This window comes from Priapulus caudatus, unplaced genomic scaffold (assembly GCF_000485595.1).
Source record: "Priapulus caudatus unplaced genomic scaffold, Priapulus_caudatus-5.0.1 Scaffold18, whole genome shotgun sequence".
Taxonomy (NCBI): Eukaryota; Metazoa; Priapulida; class Priapulimorpha; order Priapulimorphida; family Priapulidae; genus Priapulus; species Priapulus caudatus.
This window is the reverse complement of record NW_014577079.1, coordinates 758,068-778,757: the sequence shown is the minus strand read 5'-3', so window position 1 is coordinate 778,757 and position 20,690 is coordinate 758,068. Positions and strand designations below refer to the sequence as shown.

At 44.0% G+C, this 20,690-nt stretch overlaps 1 protein-coding gene across 2 annotated transcripts in view; it reads right to left on the bottom strand.

The window, feature by feature from the left end:
* The window catches only part of LOC106811233 (phosphatidylinositol 3-kinase regulatory subunit alpha-like), a 215,096-nt gene that overhangs the window by 98,819 nt on the left and 95,587 nt on the right, over positions 1-20,690 (bottom strand). Inside the window, exons 7-10 of one of the 2 annotated variants that reach the window (XM_014814790.1) lie at positions 14,343-14,432; positions 13,773-13,917; positions 13,354-13,446; positions 12,011-12,115 (exon numbers count right to left, since the gene is read on the bottom strand). In XM_014814790.1, the coding sequence (XP_014670276.1) occupies positions 12,011-12,115; positions 13,354-13,446; positions 13,773-13,917; positions 14,343-14,432 (433 nt within the window). The remainder of the gene's footprint in view (positions 1-12,010; positions 12,116-13,353; positions 13,447-13,772; positions 13,918-14,342; positions 14,433-20,690) is intronic. The other variant, XM_014814797.1, reaches the window with a different exon arrangement.

Genomic DNA, 20,690 nt, shown 5'->3' with positions numbered 1-20,690 from the left:
TGGATGGATGGATGGATGGATGGATGGATGGATGGATGGATGGATGAATGGATGGATGGAACGATAGATGGATGGATGGATGAATAAATGGAGGGATTGATTGATTGATTGATTGATTGATTGATGGATAGATGGATGGATGGATGGATCGATGGATGGATGGGTGAGTGGGTGTACGGATGAATGGATGGATGAATGGATGGATGCATGAATGAATGGAAGGATTGAGTGATTAATGGATGGCTGGACGGACGGACGGACGGAGGGACGGACGAACGGATGGATTGATGGATAGATGGATAGATGGATGGATAGATAGATGGATGGATAGATGGATGGATAGATAGATGGATGGATGGGTGGATGGATAGATGGATGAATAGATCAAGCGCACGCACGCAAATAATACGTGCAGAGAGGAGGGAGAGAGAGAATGGAGTGACGGATTGAGAAAAAGGGGGGGGAGAAGGAGAAACGGGTAGGGAGGCAGCGAGTGAGTGAGTGGCGGAGGGAGATGAGGGAGAGAGATGGGGGAGAGAAAGAGTGGGCGAGACAGAAACAGTCAAACAGACAAAGAGAAAGAGAAAAAAGAGAAGGACGGGAGAGACAAGGCCGCTCTAAGAGCAGCAATCGGATTACAAACCGGCGCGTCCCGCCGTAGGTATCCCTGGTCAAAAGTGAGAGGCGAGGCTCAATTTACTAAATATGTAAACGCAGTGAATGAACCGCGAGTCATTTAAGTTTGAGCTGCTAATATACATTACCTGCTTCGTGTACTGCGGTACTCACGTACAGAATATGACTAGGGGGGATTCAAGGATGCCTCTCTCGCAAATAGCACGACACCGAAAAAAATTAATTCGACGGGATTTTCCGGGAGGAATATACGAGTCGGGTGCATACCTGTCAACAAATCACAGAGGAGGATGACAACCGGGCGACTCACGCACGCACGCACACGCGCGCACGCACACGCGCGCACGCACACACACGCACGCACACACACAAGCACACACACACACACACACACACGCACGCACGCACGCACGCGCGCACACACAAGCACACACACGCACGCACGCACAAGCACACACGCACGCACGCACGCGCAAGGACACACACGCACGCACGCACGCACACACACAGTCAGATAGAGCAGAGAATGATTATAAATGTATATAATAATACGTAATAATTACATACAAAATGACATTATTTATTACAGTATATGCGGCAATATGCCTATAAAACCTTTTGGTTATTATATGTGTTATTAAATATAATAATGAAGAGCAATATAACGTTCAATTTGAGTCAAATGATGCAGTAACAATCACTCTGCATGCCCTCACCACCTAAGTATAGAGAAGTAACCGCAAATCTCGTCAAACCTGAACCTAAAACTTCACACGCAGAAGCAACACACAATACCTACATTCATTTTAACACTCTTTATTGCACGGAATTGCACGTGCGAGCGCAATTCATTCTCTACGTACTGTGAAAGGTTATGCCATTTCCGAGTATTCAAATGAGATGAGAGTTCTATTGTCATTTACGTCACAAAAGCCTCGTTACAATTAACCTCTGGTTACATTTTAAAGAAGGTTCTCTCAGAGTTCTCTCCGAACCTAGCATTTTACAGGGCTACAACCAATGTGATAGGAGAGGAATTACTGTAGGATAAGGTCACGGCAAACATAGGATACATGTTTCAAAACTAGATTGAACTATCGTGAATATGAACAACAATGATCAAAATTAATAACGCACGAGCTGCATGAGCAAAATAAATTCGTCGTGCAAATTAAAGCCAATAAATGCACACAATAAAAACGTGCACGTATCAAATCTGAATGTCAAGTCAGAATAATCGGTTCGCATAGGACTGCATGCAATTAAATCACCTCACTAACATCTTGCTAATATGTAATTCGGAACCTTTTGCACAACTTGTTATTAGATACGTTCATCTACTCATGAGTTAAAAGATAATTATGTTTAAAAACCTTCACGATTAAAAAAATTATTTCGACGTCACTATCATGACGTTGATATATTCATTAATCTGTAGATAACTGGATGATATATATATATATATATATATGTATCAGGAGTAGATAATAGGGACCCTATTATCTACTCCTGATATGTATCAAGAGTATATAATATAGAGATCTCTATTATGTACTCTTGATATGTATATGTATTATGTATATGTATATATATATATATATATATATATATATGTATATGTATATTCCATTTGAGACATTTTCATCCAGTTGATTATTACATAATTATATAATGTATATAATATATGTATATACATATACATATCAGGAGTAAAGCGATAATAATAAAGATATACGCATACTTTATTACTTTATAACGTGCTCTGGATAACACGGGTATATTACTATCTATTTCACATGCATGCAAAAGTGTCACTACCGGAGAATTTCCGCTAAAAAGCTAGTCGTCAAATCATAGATGAATGCTCGCTTTGTTTGCAGATCTATATGCACCATGTATCGACGCAATACAGTCGGCAAACATTAGTCGTTTCAAACATATGCTGTTTGCAGCTTCCCAATTAAACGCAGCTTCTCAATTAACGTCACTAATTACAATACTACAATATCAGATTGTAAACACGCCATGTTCTCACTTTATTGCAAATTGCTTCCTATTAATCAGATCAGTGTACGCAAAAATCTAACTAAATTAACTACCGGGAAATTGTAACGAGAAAAAAGCTGCAACGAAATTATGAAGAAATATTCAAGAGATTGTCAACGTCTAAATCACATTAACACGCCACTACATTCTAATAATAAAATAGCACTGTGGGTGACTTTCATCAACGACATTTTGGCCTCGAACCAAGGTTGTTTTCTCACGGAACAATTCGCGGTTTTATTTTTAAATAATGCAACCGCGCTCAAAGCAAGTCTACTACATTTCGTCGCGAGGAATTGAGCCAATTATTGGCACGAGTGATGGGAAGCGTACGTCGCGGTGAAACACGAAGCTGCAAGCGCTGGGAATCGCTGCGACCTTGACCCGAACACACACACACGCACGCACGCACGCACGCACGCACGCGCACACACACACATACACACACACACACACGCACGCACACACACACACACGCACACACACACGCACACATCCCTTCGATCACCGCGGATCCTCTAGGGCCTAGGCACACGCCGGCGTACACAACTCCGAACACAAAGTAAGTTGCGAGAAAAACAGCGCCGCGTTATACACCTACGTACGAATTGATTTCGTCTATACGCGCGCGTACGCACCATAGACGCACGCACGCACGCACGCACGCACGCACGCACGCACGCACGCAGCGATGACGATGATGACTGTTTGTGACATTTAGAGGCGCGAAGCTCACTGCGTGCAAACACGCGCAGCATGCATCGATCTGACGTCGCGGATTCCACCTGCCCTCCTTGCTATGCGACGGCGCGACCTCCTGACATTTCCGCCTTATTAGGTGCTGCTAAGCTTCCTTACATGTCGCGCAGATACACTGCTTAGTTCTTTTTCTGCCGAGAGAGGGGAAGGTGGCTGAATCGTTACGACTTGGTTTCCGACCGATAGCTAATGGAAGCGGACAGTTGGATGTAGGCAAGTGGCTAAACGTCAGGGAAGGGCACCGGCCTGCTTAGTTACGCAGGTGAATGATGACCATCCACAACAAGCTCGGTCCGTCCGGGTTCTATTGAAGATCGGATAAGTCAGATAGGTTGAGTCCTAGATTTTAACTGGTAGGGGCTGCATAGAGAAGGCAGCAATATTGGCGAACATCGTATTATCTAAAAGATTCTAAATAGTCACGTCAGTTGCTTCAAACGATTCATCATCTCCATTACCGCGGCTCACTTCTTGCTACAATAAACAACGATTTCGCATTTCCCATCAATCTGTTCACTAAAGATAAAGGACAGATCCAATTCGCATTTGGCGCTTCAACACAGATTGGCGCGAATGATTTACCCTAGCTCGGGCTTCTCTGGCAAACCAAAGATGCAATATTATTATCTCCCTGGATTTTTCGTCCGTGCGAACAGCAATATAGCTGCAGATGTAGTGCGTAGATATTAGATAACGTCGCAGTGCGATTCTAATACAGCCGCACATGTAAGTCTCATCGCAGATGGAGGCATGCGTAGAAGCTAGGGCCTCCATTTCTTCTGGGACACACTTGCAATTACAACAGCACAGCGAAACTAATCGCAAAAGGCGCCTGTGTGCGCGTGTGTGTGTGCGCGCGCGCGTGCGTGTGTGTGTGTGCGTATTCGTTTATGTGCGCGTGTGCTTGTGCGACACAGCGGAGGGACATGTAATTTTAGCGCAAGGCAACACCTGCTACGAACGGTTCCCTGCTGTTGGAAGCTGTATGAGTGGATCAACTGAATATGCAATAGGAAACGCAAATGTGTCTATGGCGCGGCACGACATCGCTTCGTCGTTTTTCTTGATTACATATCACAGCCGGCATTTTACATATCACATTACATATCATATTACATATTACATATATCATTTACATATCATATCGGATTTTACATATCACAGCCGGCGGCAGGGACATTTGAGATGAAGATGAAGATAAAACAGTCGTTGAAGCAGAACAAACTCATTTAGGATGTCAATATTCGGCATTAGAACACATCATGTTTGTGCTGCATACACGTGGCATTTTAGGACTTATATGACAACATGAATAAGGCGTGGGTTTTGAGAGCGCATGCGTGTGGGAATACACGCGTATCTGTAACAGTCAACAATTATTGACCAGCGGAGCGCTCACATACTATATAAGAAAAGTTAAAAAACGGTGTGTACATGAAAACGCAATTACGACGCTTCTAGAGGAAGTATGATAAAACGACAATAGCCATGGAGCACCACGCCAAAGAAGCATTTTGACATACATCCCGAACAGCTATACACTGAATCATCCTAGTCCCACCCTGCCATAGTCCCAACTACGCGCACTGCAGTGTTAAAGCAAATAGAGATGCATCGATCTCTGTGCACGCGCACGCAGCCATTTTAATTTGAAAGTGGGTCAGGACTCAGGCTTGACAGGGATCAATTTTCCTCTGCTGAATTCTTGCCGTGCTCACGTGCGCGCGCACGTGCTGCCGGCTGAAAAATCGATATGGTCGACGCTACTTTATCGACGCATAGAAACGAAACTCGGTCGCAGCTAGATTCATGTATGTGCGTGCGTGTGTGCGCGCGCGTGTGCGTGACACAGGCTCTCGCCCACAGGCACTTGGAGCGTTTCAATAAAATATAATGCTAAATAAATACGAAATCTATTTACTACCAAAGTCTTAATGTTTCTATACTCTCTTTCACCTATTATTGCTGACATTTCCTGTAAATGCCGTCGAAATGCTCATCTGCAAACACACGCTGGCCGCCATTGCTCACGCTGCACACTGACACTTAAATATATAGTGTATAAATACACATACAAATAATACATATAAATAAAAATACACTATATATTTAAGTGTCAGTGTGCAGCGTGAGCAATGGCGGCCAGCGTGAGTTTGCAGATGAGCATTTCGACGGCATCTACAGGAAATTGTCGGCAATAATAGGTGAAAGAGAGTAGAGAAACATTAATACTTTGGTAGTAAATAGATTTAGTATTTATTTAGCATTATATTTTATTGAAACGCTCCAAGTGCCTGTGCTCCCGCCTACGGGGACATCAATTATTTTAAAATTCATGCAAAAACGTGCAACAACCCTGTGACACGAACGATCACACCAACCAGACCGGCAGGCACAGAAATAGAAACGTACGAACGTGCAGACCAGTGCGTATAAGTAATTAATGACTGTGAAGTGAAAAAATTATATGCATGTGCCGATTTTATTGGAGTGAAAAGGAAACAGTGCGCTTCATGTGCCTATAGAGCCGTAGTGCCGGCAGTTAAACACTAAGGAGGTCGGGTAGGCAAGAACACGCTGCCTATTTTAAGTGTTTTACTTGTAAGTTTTATGTCACATCATAAAATCTTACCTTCACAGACAATAAACATTCTCTGGGTGGCTGTCAATGTTCAGAGGTCTTACTAAACGTTACAGGAGTGCAATCGTGCCAGCCATGAGAACAAAGCGACACCACTATAGCAGAAATATTTCATGTCCACTGACTGTATTTACGTATTCATATTGATATTATTATAATATTGATCACGTTCATCTATTAATTGTCTATTAGTAATGCTAGTAATCTATTGGTTAAGGTTTTGTCCTAGGACCTTCATTTGTCTTCCAGAAGCAGCACTTTCGCTAGGGCCTAGGGCAGTGAAACAATCTACGCAAAAATCACAGAGAAATATAGAGCAGAGCTTGGTCTAAACCGCCAACCCAACTTTGCCGCAAGGTGGCGCTTCGGATATTTGTTGGCGCAAACCGAAATGGTGCGCGTTGATACGACGGGTGGTATTAACACTATTCAGGTCCTGTCCCTGATGGCGTCCTTTCCCCCTACTGAATTCCACAAGTGCACTTACTGCAGTCCCGAGGATGAGTTTACCCTGGGCAACGTTCGTTCAAGCCTTCTCTTGACAGTAATTATTGCAGTAATAACCAAAAACGACGAGGTTTCTGTGTTGGAAACTCGGTCAGCATTCAGAGGATTGAAAAAAATGCCGGTGTTTATTCCCTGACGCTTATGCCTGCAGCGTGGCATATGTGACGGCATGAGGTCGTTGATTGGAGAGATGTTCGGGACACCGATGGCTATTCGCTGTGGACTTTGTAATTTCGGGTGATATTTAATGAAAAATACCCTGTATCTAAACCTACAAGTACTTTAGCTTCCTACTGATATAGTTCCGGGGAAAAGCCTGTCGTATCTAGTATAGAATGCAACTATGTTCTACCGCATGTAAGCAATGAGAACAATAAAAAATACATTAGCACTCAAACCGATCGTTGCAGAGTTGCGATTAATTTTCGTTTACAAGTTAGGCTTTGGCATTTCTGGACATGACGTTGCCTCTGACTTTACATTGCCAGTGAAAACGATTCGGGTCATAAAGAAACGCTATCAACTCAATAATATATCAATAGTAGACTGATTATAATGATCTACAGTTAGTTGCAACTAGTAAAAATTCTGTGTTATTGCTGTTCGAGGTTAAAGAACCAACTATATATATATATATATATATCTAAAGCTACACCCATATACAGCCACATAACCGAGTATCGCCACAAACCTGTATTCAGAATCATTTCGCATGGCCCGCGGGCCCTATTATGCGCATACCACCCGATACAGCAAATCTATAAATAGCCCACTCGCGATAAAAAAGATCTACGTATCATATACGAATTCATCTATCATAAATGTTTAAGATAATTCTAATCATAAATCCTTACCACGAGACAGAACGAGACTTGTACCGTGTCCGCCCATATAGAGAGTTATAACTGTTGGTCTATATAAAGTTACGAGCAAATCTGCAGACCAGGCCCGGCTTTACCTGTATAGCCACGCCTGCCATGAGCATATATAACATTCCCTAAAGTAATTATATAATTATTCATTTATATTTTTCTTATTAATTCAGTGATACAGTTATCATAATAGTTATGATAATATATTGTAGAGTATTGTATCGTGTAGTATAATATTTATCATATATAGTTATTATAGCTATAATTAGTGTAATATTTAGCATGACAATTATGAACAGCGGTAGGTGAGCGAGTAAGTCAGATAGGGAGTTCAATAACAGGACCCATGGGGATTGGGAATGTCCCCAGAGACGTGAACATCTTAATCTGTCGTAACCTTTTCGCCTACATTTACGATACGTCGGTCACTGATGCAACCTGTGGAATTATATTGCCATGGTGCGAAATTAACGGGAGTCCGAAGTCAAATACTCCCTGGTTTACTGTCGGACTCCCTGATTTGACATATGCAGGAGTCCGTGTGACTCCCTGAAAATTCTGCCATACTAACTAGTTCGTTCCGGAGCACGGCCTCGCGGAATAAAGTAATATGTCCAAAGAAAATTTGGCAGACGTGCAACAGCATGAATTTTAAAAATAAGCGCATGCGTTATTGTTAATATCTTTAATTTTGAACTTCAGACTGCGGACTCCCTCTTTTGTCGTATTCAAAAGTTAATTTCTACCCCTGTATTGCTGATGCGGATATAATCATAGCTCGCATTAAGACATGATTTAGCTATCTCGCTTCCACTCTCCTCGCTCCTTTCCTTCCTTCCTCCCTCCCTCCCTCCATCCATCCATCGATCCAACCATCTATCCATCCATCCATCCATCCAACCAACCCATCCACCTATACATCCATGCATCCATACATGCATGCATGCATCCATCCATCCATCCATCCACCTATTCGATTCTTGCTCTCTCTTTCACACACGCACGCACGTACGCTCACTACCCGGGGGGCAGGCGTGCTGCATTGCTCTCCATATCTTATGTTACAATGAGCCGTAAATAGACGTAGATATCAAAATGCATCCTACTGATACGACACACGACACACGACACGCAAGACACGGTGCAGTGTAGATATTAATAGACGACTTATGTCATTATTGACAATCATGACAGATACGACCTGGTTTGGAGTAGGAAGTCACTGACAACATATTACGATGTGATTTTACCACTATTAGATCACAGATAGAACGTACTCGTACGACGATATTGGAGAAAATCTAGAGAAATTCATGTGTAGTGCTAACATGCACGCTAATTAGTAATTGTAAACATAACCACCAAAAATTGACGTGTCATATCTATTTTCGGTATAAGGAAGAATACGATATCGGATGAAAGGATAGGAAGTGACTTCCTGATAATATCCTTCGAACTCGAGTCGTCACAAGTGGCATTAATCTTGTGGGCTGCAGAAAAAGGCATTGCTATGACAAACAACAGTATTCTGTGGTAAATGGGCAACTTTATTACATGGATTATGAAATGAGACAGACCGTACGTGTGTCATAGAGAAAGCGTGTGTATACGTATAAGAATTGTTTTTTTAATGTACTCTGCAAATGACTTAAATATGACCGATCGCTCTATGCTGACATTATAAAACTGTTTTATACATATATCTGTCGGTATGACCTTTGTACCATCAGTGATTCTTGTTAACTTTACGTTATAGTTGACATTGTGTTAAAATGAATTGTACAATATATATGTACTTTTGGAAATAAAGTTCATTATAAAAGATCTTGTGGGCTGCTTTTCACGTGGAATATTGAAGTCGGTCTAGTATCGTGCAGTACTTAGCTGAACCTATACATCTTAATTTGAGTACAGGTACATGGACACCCGCTGCTCAACAGCCACTTTTAGACGCATCAATTCAGTGCCTACACACGCATATATATATATATATATATATATCAGGCTCCTGTGCGTAGCCTAGCAACAACACGCGATGCACCAAACCGGTCCGGCGATTTCATGCATGCTCACTTGATATTTAAAAAAATCCGCCACACCTTCCTGCTACAGCACGCACTATAAAATCGCCTGCGCGCAGCACACAAGCGACTTATGCGTAGATAAGGATCACCCCCCCCCCACCCCGACCCCACCTCTACACGCACACGCACACGCACACGCACACGTACACACACACACACCGCAATGAGAGACACTTCAGCTCGTGTTTAACCGTTTCCCTGTACACCGGCTGCAAACCTGCAGATGCGTCCACTACACGCTAGCGGGCTAAATGCACGCGAACGCTGCGAAATCAACGTTGCTAGGGAAACGCGATGCATCCATCCATCGTCGATCGAGTGACTACAAGAGAAAACATGAGGCGTGCGGCTCGCCGGTGTCACCGCACGCAAAAGAAAGAACGCGCGTGCAAGCTAATCCGACAGAATGCCGAATTAGGCAGTGCACGTTGTTCGGAATGCGGGTTCGGAATTCGGAATGCATCCGCGCACTAACCCACGCAAGCACGTACAATTAAAGAAGAGCACACTAATTACAAACATACCTGGTACAAATTAGTCGTTGCGGAAATAAATTCCGAATTTAAATAAGCTAACCAAAACGCTAGTTTAGATAGTGACGATTAGAAAAATGAACCTAGAATAGATAAAGATATAAATCCCAGATGAATAACATGGGAACAAGCGCGTATAGTGAATAGATAAAAATAAACCCAAGTTGGTAGGGGAGGGGTAGTGGGGGGTGGCATGAATAGATACAAATAAATCCCTGGATGTAAGATGAAAAGCAAAAGGCAAAATACTGTGTAGCGCATAACTACACTCCCAGTTTAATTCCAAATTGATGTTGGTGCATAATTATATATACACGCTACTATTCTGATAAAATGCTTAAACTTACATTTCTTATCTTTTGATCCAATCTCCAAGCAATACACGTATGGCTGCATATTTTACCGGTGAAATATCGCAGTAATGTAGTAGAAGAGCTATAGAACGTACTCTGTTATGAAAGCTCGCAAAGAGAATCAAAATCTTTTGGTGCTGCCCTCTGATGAGAAAAACAGTTACAACTTATCAAAATGAATCATTTTCGTGCATGAGTATGTGCTCCAACCTACTCGTGAGCTCGGCTATGTTGAAAAAATACACTTAAACTCATCACATTAATCTCAATATGGCTTCTTAGACAATATTTCATCAATAAATTACCATTTCTTCACGGTCACTGAATGCGAGTAACTACGAGTATGTACCCTATATCCTAATGGGAAATGAGCGATCATTGACTGAAATTGAATTCACAGTAAGTACGTGGACTTCTTCCTAGTTCTCAGCGGATATTTCCATTTTTCACCAAAATATGTTGACTAAAACCATTAAAAAAGAAGTTTCAACAGTGCTTCATATATCTGGGTTATCGAGAAAATTTCACAATTTCCTAGTAATGCACCCATGCATGCTTACAGTAAATACATCAATTATAGTCAGTTGTGAGAGCGTGCAAAAATCCTATTCATAACCAAATCGTTACTTCGCAACAAACCTATTCGTTAAATAAGCTTCTTAACAGCTTCTCTGCTTGAAAGCATTAATCCCGCCTGCTAAAAAAGCTGCATATAATGTTCACAATTTCTTACATATACACAGGATATATGCTTTAAAACGACGTTCTAATCGACCTATTACATAGATCTATATTGCTGGCAACACCGTGAAGACTATATATATATACTCATCCATTCATAGTAACATGAATTCATATGTCAAAATGACGTGGTGTGTTAAAAATAGATGGCGGCACAAACATAAATGAAATTGTGAACCAACATCAACCTGCTGACAGCTAGATTACCTTCGAGACTCAAAACGAACTGCATGCCGACAACCCGACAACAACCCGACAACAACCCGGCAACAACCCGACAACAACACGGCAACAACCCGACAACAACCCGACAACACCCGACAACAACCCGACAACAAAACGGCAACAACCCGAAAACACCCCGACAACAACCCGACAACAACCCGACAACAACCCGGCAACAACCCGACAACAACACGGCAACAACCCGACAACAAAACGGCAACAACCCGACAACAACCCGACAACAACCCGGCAACAACACGGCAACAACCTGACAACAACCCGACAACACGGCATCGCACGGCTAGAAGACAAACTACAAAAAAAACGAACTAAACGTTAACCTAACCGTAACACGAGCAGAAGGTGTACTTAACTAGTAGCTATAGCTTTGAGGTAGCTATTCAGAGCACGTCCCCCCCCCCCATAACGTATCCACCTCCACCCCCTAAATACATCCCCCCAGTGTAAAACATGGAATTACATCGCAGTCGCCCGACGTCCACGCCCCACGTCCGGGCGACTGAGTCAATATTAACTATTAGTGGGGCGTTAATGTGTCCTTATGCGCAACGAGTAAGAGCTGTGCTGCTGCTGCTAAGAGAGGAAGCCTTACCTTGCGTCTTGCCGCGAGCTTCGATCTCCTCGACGCAGCGCATCAGGATGAGCGGTGCCGGCTCGTCTCGCGAGTTGAACAGCTTCTCCAGGTCGACGCCGAACACTGCAGCAGCAAAGTCAATGCACGTGTAGTCGCTCGTCAACGCCTCGTCGCTAGCACGCGTATGCACACACACACACGCATGCACGCGCGCACATGCATGTATGTACGCACACACACGCGCACATGCATGTATGTACGCACACACACGCATGCATGTATGTACGCACACACACGCATGCACGCGCGCTCATTCATGTATGCACGCACGCACACGCATGCACGCTCGCACATGCATGTATGCACGCACACACACGCATGCACGCACGCACATGCATGTATGTACGCACACACACGCATGCACTCGCGCACATGCATGTATGCACGCACGCACACGCATGCACGCGCGCACATGCATGTATGTACGCATGCACACGCATGCACGCGCGCACATGCATGTATGTACGTACGCACACACACGCATGCACGCGCGCACATTCATGTATGCACGCACACACATGTATGCACGCACACACACGCATGCACGCGCGCACATGCATGTATGCACGCACACACACGCGCACATGCATCTATGCACGCACGCACACGCATGCACGCGTGCACATGCATGTATGCACGCACGCACACGCATGCACGCGCGCACATGCATGTATGCACGCACACACACGCGCACATGCATCTATGCACGCACGCACACGCATGCACGCGTGCACATGCATGTATGCACGCACGCACACGCATGCACGCGCGCACATGCATGTATGAACGCACGCACACGAACGCATGTATGCACACACACGAATGCATGTATGTACGCACGCACACGCATGTATGTATGCACGCACACGCATATATGTACGCACGCACACGCATGTATGTACGCACGCACGCACTCACGCACAAAATCACGCTCGCACGCACGCACGCTGAGAGGCATGCACGCATGCTCATCATTTCCAAATATGGCTACGAATGAATTTCCACGGGGGGGGGGGGGTTAAAACTTTAATAGGAAATTAGTTTCCTAATTGCAACAGCAACTTGGCTATATATAGAAGAGCGATACAGCAGAATTTGGTTATAATGGGATACACCTTACAAAGTACCCACAATAAATTGTTTGTCTCAGATGTTTTAGATTTTTAACTACTCTAAAGCCCTTTACTATCCTGTACGATTCTTAGAAGATATATTATTGCCGGCACGTATTGTTGTTTTACAGCTTGTACAACAAGTATAATCCTCATAAACAGGTAGGATAGACGTTTATATGAAGTTACCTGGCCCTAGTCTTTCTTGGCGGCGGTCCCCAGCTGGTTCACATGCGCCGACTCCAATTCTGGAGCAATGTCTATGACACTGGACACCACACGCTGCAAAGAACATTGGCAGTAAGAAAAATCTGGATTGATCACAGCTATACAGTTTCTAGATTGGGGAAAATTCACTCTGGGCTCCAACTGTAAGGTGTCCCGAGAGAAAGATACAAGCAGGCATCGTGCAGCTTACAGAAATAGAGTTACCATGCAACCAATGATATGAACATCACGTGACTTCGATGCGTGCGAAATTACACGAGGCATGCATTATAGCAGATATTAAAATCTATTCCCATCATATCTCGATTTCTTCATTATTCTAGATGCATGTATCACAACTCGATCTTTCCAGGCGTGTGTAATGCACGGGTAACACCTACCTCTACACACTAGGCCTTGCTTCTCAACGCCTAGGAAAGGCAGAGCACACTTGTCGCAGACTTCTAAATTAAGTAAGCTGTGCTCCTCAAAATGGTGACCTCCGTGAACTACAGGCACTTCCGGAACCTCCTCGATGATGGTGGCCTAGAGCAGGTGAACAGATATCATCTTAATATAGATATATGATAGATATAAATAGCACATTAATAAGATGAAATTTATCGATCATTCTCCGCATTTTACACATTTTTCTCATACGCATCTCATATACGCAATTTCACTTAATGACACAATGTGCAGCGATGGAAAACATATACAGACGGAACCCTACAGATTTCTATATACATGTGGTTGCCTGTGTGATAGCGAATATTTAGTCATTTATAATGGAAATCATTTTAATCATGTCTTATTTCTGCTATCGTAGCAAGGCGTCCAGCACAAACTGAATGTAGGGAATTGGTTGTTTCAAGGTGAAAGATCAACATTGCACCCGAGAAGACATTTCCGAGAATTTTAATTGGATATCATAAAGATACATAAATTCGTTCATTTTGTAAAATTCTCACCATTGTCTTAGTTGGCTTATGACGACCAAGTAATGCATCTAAGGCGGTCATGATCGATTCCCTATGAAAATTTTCTGTGATTCCCATCTTCTGAAAAACAACAATGGGATGTTATAGCCATCATAATGTTTTCAAGAGCTCTAACTAAATGAGCATTTTTAGTTTCATAAACTTTCTTCACTGAAGTCCTGTCCTCAATAAATAAATAAAACGTGCGAAGCAAACACATAATAATAATAAGAATTAATGGGCCACGCATATTTGAACTCTTATGGATTTTTCCAATATCCAATAATTTAACAATATCAAGTTTGAACCATTTGCCAGAAATATGCAGATTTGTATATTCCACACATATAAATTTCTCAAAAAGACGAGCAAAATAAGGTAAATAGTATCGTAAATTGACAATTAAAAACCCGAGACAATAGCAATAAGTTTGAATTAATTAATTATTAAGGGTGATACTCCATTAGTAGTGTTCCCAACTTTAATGTCATCAATGGTCATAATAACATATATATATATATATGGTAAATGGTCATATATTAGTTTGTGGTTTAATGTCATTTAGGTTAGGGTTAGGGTTAGGGTTAGGGTTAGGGTTAGGATTATCAATCATTAATCATTAATCATTAATCAATTTTAATCATTAATGATATCAAAGTTGGGAACACTCCTAATGGAGCGTTAGCCATTATGACATTTAAACATATTAAATTAGTTAGTAATGAAAATACAATCACTGCACATGAATTTCTAAAACCAATCAAGAAAAAGTGAGAATGAAACGTGATGAGGTAGAAATGATTCCCCTGTACGTTTTTTGTGTGAAAAAAAACTCTCATTCCTCATATCTATGGACACGCGGTCTCTCAATGATATTGCACACGAACACAGCATAAGTCGACAACGAAAACATCCGGTGAGGCGATTGTGAAGCTACTAGAGACCCATCATTAATGAGCTTATTCGCCTGCAGGAAAGAAATGAGACTGCCACCAATCAGTAACGAGCAGCCACGAACAACAATAGAGCAAGGTGAATAAGAGTTCACTTCCGATACGGGGAAGGATTACTTCCACCGTAAACACCCGTAAACACACCAATATTAGACTAGATAAGTAGTAGACATATACACCTAATTTTGATAATGGTAATTACGTAAAATAATATGGTCATATTACCAGCCGACATTAGCCAGCCTTACAGTGTATTATATATATATATATGATATATAGGCCTATCTATAAATATCAGCTTACATCGGATACTATACCACTAATTTGCACTGTCTTGCACTCTCTTACACTCACTATATATTCTCGTCTACATTCTGACCTACGAGTCTCAAAATGTAGATGAGCTGGCTCACACAAGAATTGTCCGATAGTGGCAGAAATACCGACTAGGATTGCTAAACGTTTCAAAGCGATTAAGCTCCGCAAGTCAAGTCAAAAATTCTTATCAGGTCCCAGTATTTCCATTACATCTACGAAGAGCAACACTGCAACAGCGAGAGAGCTTCTGAGTACTTAGTTTTGGTGATTCGCGCCACGTCAGACATATTCTGTGGCTGCTGTAAAATTCAAATTCATTCCCTACCTCGGCAACCCACTATGAGCTGGACAAGCCGACGTGACTTCCTCTATTCTTGCGCGCAAAACAGATCGAGTTACAAATGACGAAACGTAGGTGATAATTTTCTGATACGAGTATTTTATGATGCTGCAGAGATATATTTTATCAAGCCACCGTCAGGCTAACAATCTCAACCCCACACACATAACGGATAGTAGTTTTCCTGAACAAAGCATGTTACGAAAACCATATAAACGCTGATGCCGAGGCCCTATTGCTCAACGGTAGCCAAAGGCGAAAGACATAAACTACGTATTACGAAGATCAGAGAATGCACGAAATTTCTCGAATCACGCGAACAGCGCTGATAATCAAATAGCGCTGCTGCTTCAAATGAAATTTGATCGCATCGCTCACAGTGAGTGAGTGAGTGAGTGATTCACGCGACAAGTGTGATATTCCACCACAAGCTCAACGACTGCTGAGGCTATCGTTTGCGTAGCGTGGGTGCGTAGGAGGATGGCGGGTGGTGGTGGGGGTAGGGGGAAATACGCTATGTCTACGTGACGTAGGAAACCTTTGCGCGCCACAATGGGTGTCACCGATAACCTTTACGTGCTACGTCGCCGCGTCGCAAATGATGAAAAACGATATACAGACAGACGGACGGACGGGTGAACGGGCTCACGGATAAACACATCAGTCTGGGCACGTCTGTGCCGCCTGCATCGGTATGTCAAAGCAACATCAAGCACGGCGGCGACAACAACATCGACAAATATCGGTCGTCACCCCGACGTCGTCGCACCTGCTCCACCTCACTACCACGCCACCGCCGCACGCGACCGTCACGCCGCGTCGATATCTCATGACCTTCAGTGACCGTCATCGACCTCGCGACTACGCGGCGCTTGAGTGGTAACCGCCTTCACGGTGTGTACACGCGCGCGTATGTCGAACCCGAAAACATGTTTACCCCGTCAGCAGCAGCAGCAGCATCACCACCACCACCACCATCAACACCCGCCGCCGCCGCCGCCAGCAGCAGCAGCAGTAGTAGTAGTAGTGGTAGCAGCAGCAGCAGCAGCAGCAGCAGCAGCAGTAGCAGTAGCAGTAGCAGTAGCAGTAGCAGTAGCAGTAGCAGTAGCAGTAGCAGTAGCAGTAGCAAGTAGTAGTTAGTAAGTAAGTAGTAGTAGTAGTATATGTATAGTAAGTACGTATAGTATAGTAAGCAATATCAGTAGCAGTAATCAGTAGTATCAGTGGCAGTAGAAGCACCAGCAGCAAATAGTCACCAGCAGACAGGCAGTAGTATAGGCAGTAAGTATAGCAGTAGCAGGTAGTAGTAGCAATATCAGTAGGCAGTAAGCAGTAGCAGTAACAGTAGCAGTAGCAGCACAACAGCACAGAGCCAGGCAGGCTAGCAGTTAGCAGTAGCAAGTAGCAGTAGCAGTAGCAGTAGGCAGTAGGCAGTAAAGGCAGTAGCAGTAGCAGTAGGCACATACGTAGTAGTAGTAGTAGTGGTAGGCAGCAAGCAGGCGAGCAGCAGCAGCTAGCGGCATGAAGCAGCAGCAGCAGCAGGCAGTAGAAGCGACCGTAGTAGCAGCAATAGTAGTAGTAGTCGTAGTAGTAGTCCGCCAGTCGCCGTCGCCGTCGCCGTCGCGTCGCCCGTCAGTCGTCGTCGTCGTAGTAGCGTCGTCGTCGTGTCGTCTGAGTCGTGATCGTCGTCGCCGCCGTCGCCGTCGCCGCCGTCGTCGTCGTCGTCGTCCGTGCGTCGGTAGTCGTAGTAGTAGCAAGCAGCAGCAGTAGCAGCAGCAAGCAGCAGCAGCAGCAGCAGTCAGTAGTATAAGTCACGTAGTAGTAGTAGTAGTAGTAGTAGTAGTAGTAGTAGTAGTAGTAGTAGTAGTAATAGTAGTAGCAGTAGCAGTAGCAGTAGCAGTAGCAGTAGCAGTAGCAGTAGTAGTAGCAGTAGCAGTAGCAGTAGTAGTAGTAGCAGTAGCAGTAGCAGTAGTAGTAGCAGTAGCAGTAGCAGTAGTAGTGACATCGGGAACAAATGGCGCTGCTGTCAGCGAGAGGTGTGACACGCACACACAGGCGGCAAGAGAGTATTAGGCATCGACATTAGCGGCGGAGCTTCGACTTCAAAGGCGACAGACACCGAGTGTCACGGAGCGCTATTACAGATGAAACTAGAAAGGCACTCCGGGAGTGCGAATCCTCCGCATACGCGATCACTACACCTGTGATATTTTGTAGGCTGAGGTTGCTACTTGTAATGGATGACGTTGACTTTTTTTCTTTCTTTTTTGTACTGAACCGATCCGTACGTGGTGGAAGCGTCATTATTATCATCATCGGCACTGCCATGGCGATTATCATCACTACTGTCATCATCATTATCATCGTCATCATCATTCTCCTCCTCCTCCTCCTCCTCCTCCTCCTCCTCCTCCTCCTCATCATCATCATCATCATTGTCTCCACCATTATCATCTTTATCATCATTATCATTATCGTCATCATCAATATAATCATGGTCATCGTCATCATAATCGTCGTCGTCATCACAATCATCGGCACTGAGATATTATTAATCACTCATCTATCATCAAGCCTACATCGCTGTTTCCCTAACAGATGAACGCTTTCATATAAAACGTCGCGCCCGTGCTCGCTCCTCCACCTCTTCCCAACCCCTTCCCTCCCCTCTCTAGCCACCCTCTTCCATCAGCTCTCCTCCCCAATCCCCTTCCTCCCCTGCCCTTCTAGCTGTGAGTGCAGGCGCCGGCAGCTGAAGCCACAGGCACTTGGAACGTCTCAATAAAAAAAAAGGTAAATAAACACGAAATGTATTTACTACTAAAGTCTTAATGTTTCTCTACTCTATTTCGCCTATTATTTCCGATAATTACCTGTAAATGCCGGTCAAATGCTCATCTGCAACACACAAGTACACTGCACGCACGCCCTGTGCACAAACAACAAGAAGAAAAGAATTTACAGGTAATTATCGGCAATAATAGGCGAAATAGAGTAGAGAAACATTAAGACTTTGGTAGTAAATACATTTCGTGTTTATTTACCATAACATTGTTTTATTGAGACGTTCCAAGTGCTTGTGGCTGAAGCAGCATACATGTAGTATAGCTAGCGTGGCGCGTGGGAGGCACTCACGTGCGTGAGTGGCAGGCAGGCACACACTGACACTTGTACGTGCATTTTACGCATGTAATCGTATATGCTTGTCGACAGCCCCCAAGGCCGAAAACTAATGGTCAACACGTTGGTTACATTCAACAGGCGAATCGTGCGTTACTTAGTTTTGCTTCTACATTTTGCCAGCACTAGATAAAATCTCTCTATGCACGTTAACAACAGAGAGAGAGAGAGGGGGGGGAGGGAGAGGGAGAGGGGGAGGGAGAAGGGGAGAGAGAAGAGAGACNGGAGAGAGAGAGAGAGAGAGAGAGAGCGGCGAAGAACAGGAGAGAGACAGAGAGACAGAGAGAGAGAGAGCAGAAGACAGAGACAGAGACAGAAGACCGAGACAGAGACAGAGACAGAGGACAGAGCGCATTAGACAGAGACCAGAGACAGAGACAGAGCAGAGAACGACGACAGAGACAGAAGAGAGAGAGAGAGAGAGAGAGAGATTTATGTTAGAGAGAGAGAGAGAGAGAGAGAGAGAGAGAGAGAGAGAGAGAAGAGAGACGATCGGACAGCGCCAACAACCGTTACGACGAACGACCGTGACCACACCCTAGCTGTTGTTCTCTCCGAGAGAGGGGGCCCCATCTTTCCTTCACAAACAACTAATTTGTGATAACGAGGACACGTTGAACCGTCCTCGCTGTAAGCGACATGCTACTGTAGCAGCCGCATGCTGTCCGTCGATGACACATTAATATACAGTTCGTCTGAGCAAGGGCGTGTACAGGATTTGTACCAGGGGGGGGTCTAACCGTAACCCAAACTTGCGAGCACGCGAAGGAGGGTCTGGGGCCCTCCCAGCAGAATTTTTTTGAAATTAGACCCCCTTGATGCGTTTTTCTAGCGCGAGCAGGGGTCGCTTGACGCCCTGGACCCCCGCCCCCTTTACACGCCCCTGCTGAGAGGATCACACTGTGTGTGTCCGGCCATGAGCGTGTTTAGCAGATATTACCGAGGCCCGCGTGCATACTATCAACAGCGTATAAAGAAGTCTTCTTTATACGCTCTTGATACTATGGACGTGCCCTAGCACAGCTCACACGCGCATAGATGACGGAGCGGGGATGCGGTAAATAATAGAATTAGTTATGCTGAGGTTCGATTTAAAATTCGGTTGAGGTTAGGGTGAGGGTAAGGGGTTATTGTTATGTTGTTGATGGGCTTAGGGTTAGGTAAGGGTTTGGACTAGGGTTAGGGTTAGGGTTTGGACTAGGGTTAGGGTTAGGGTTTGGACTAGGGTTAGGGTTAGGGTTAGGGTTATGGTTAGGATCAGGATTAGGGTTAGGGTTAGGGTTAGGATCAGGATTAGGGTGATGATGTATGTCGACGTATGCACGGGAAACCTAAAGCAGATATTAAGCGTACGATGTACATGGGTATCGCGTACACGATAGTATTACAGCACTAAATGACTACAGCCCTATCCATCCATACATCCATGCATCCATGCATCCATGCATCCATCCTTCCATCTATCTATCTATCTATCTATCTATCTATCTATCTATCTATCTATCTATCTATCTATCTATCCATCCCCCTCTCTCTCTCTCTCTCTCT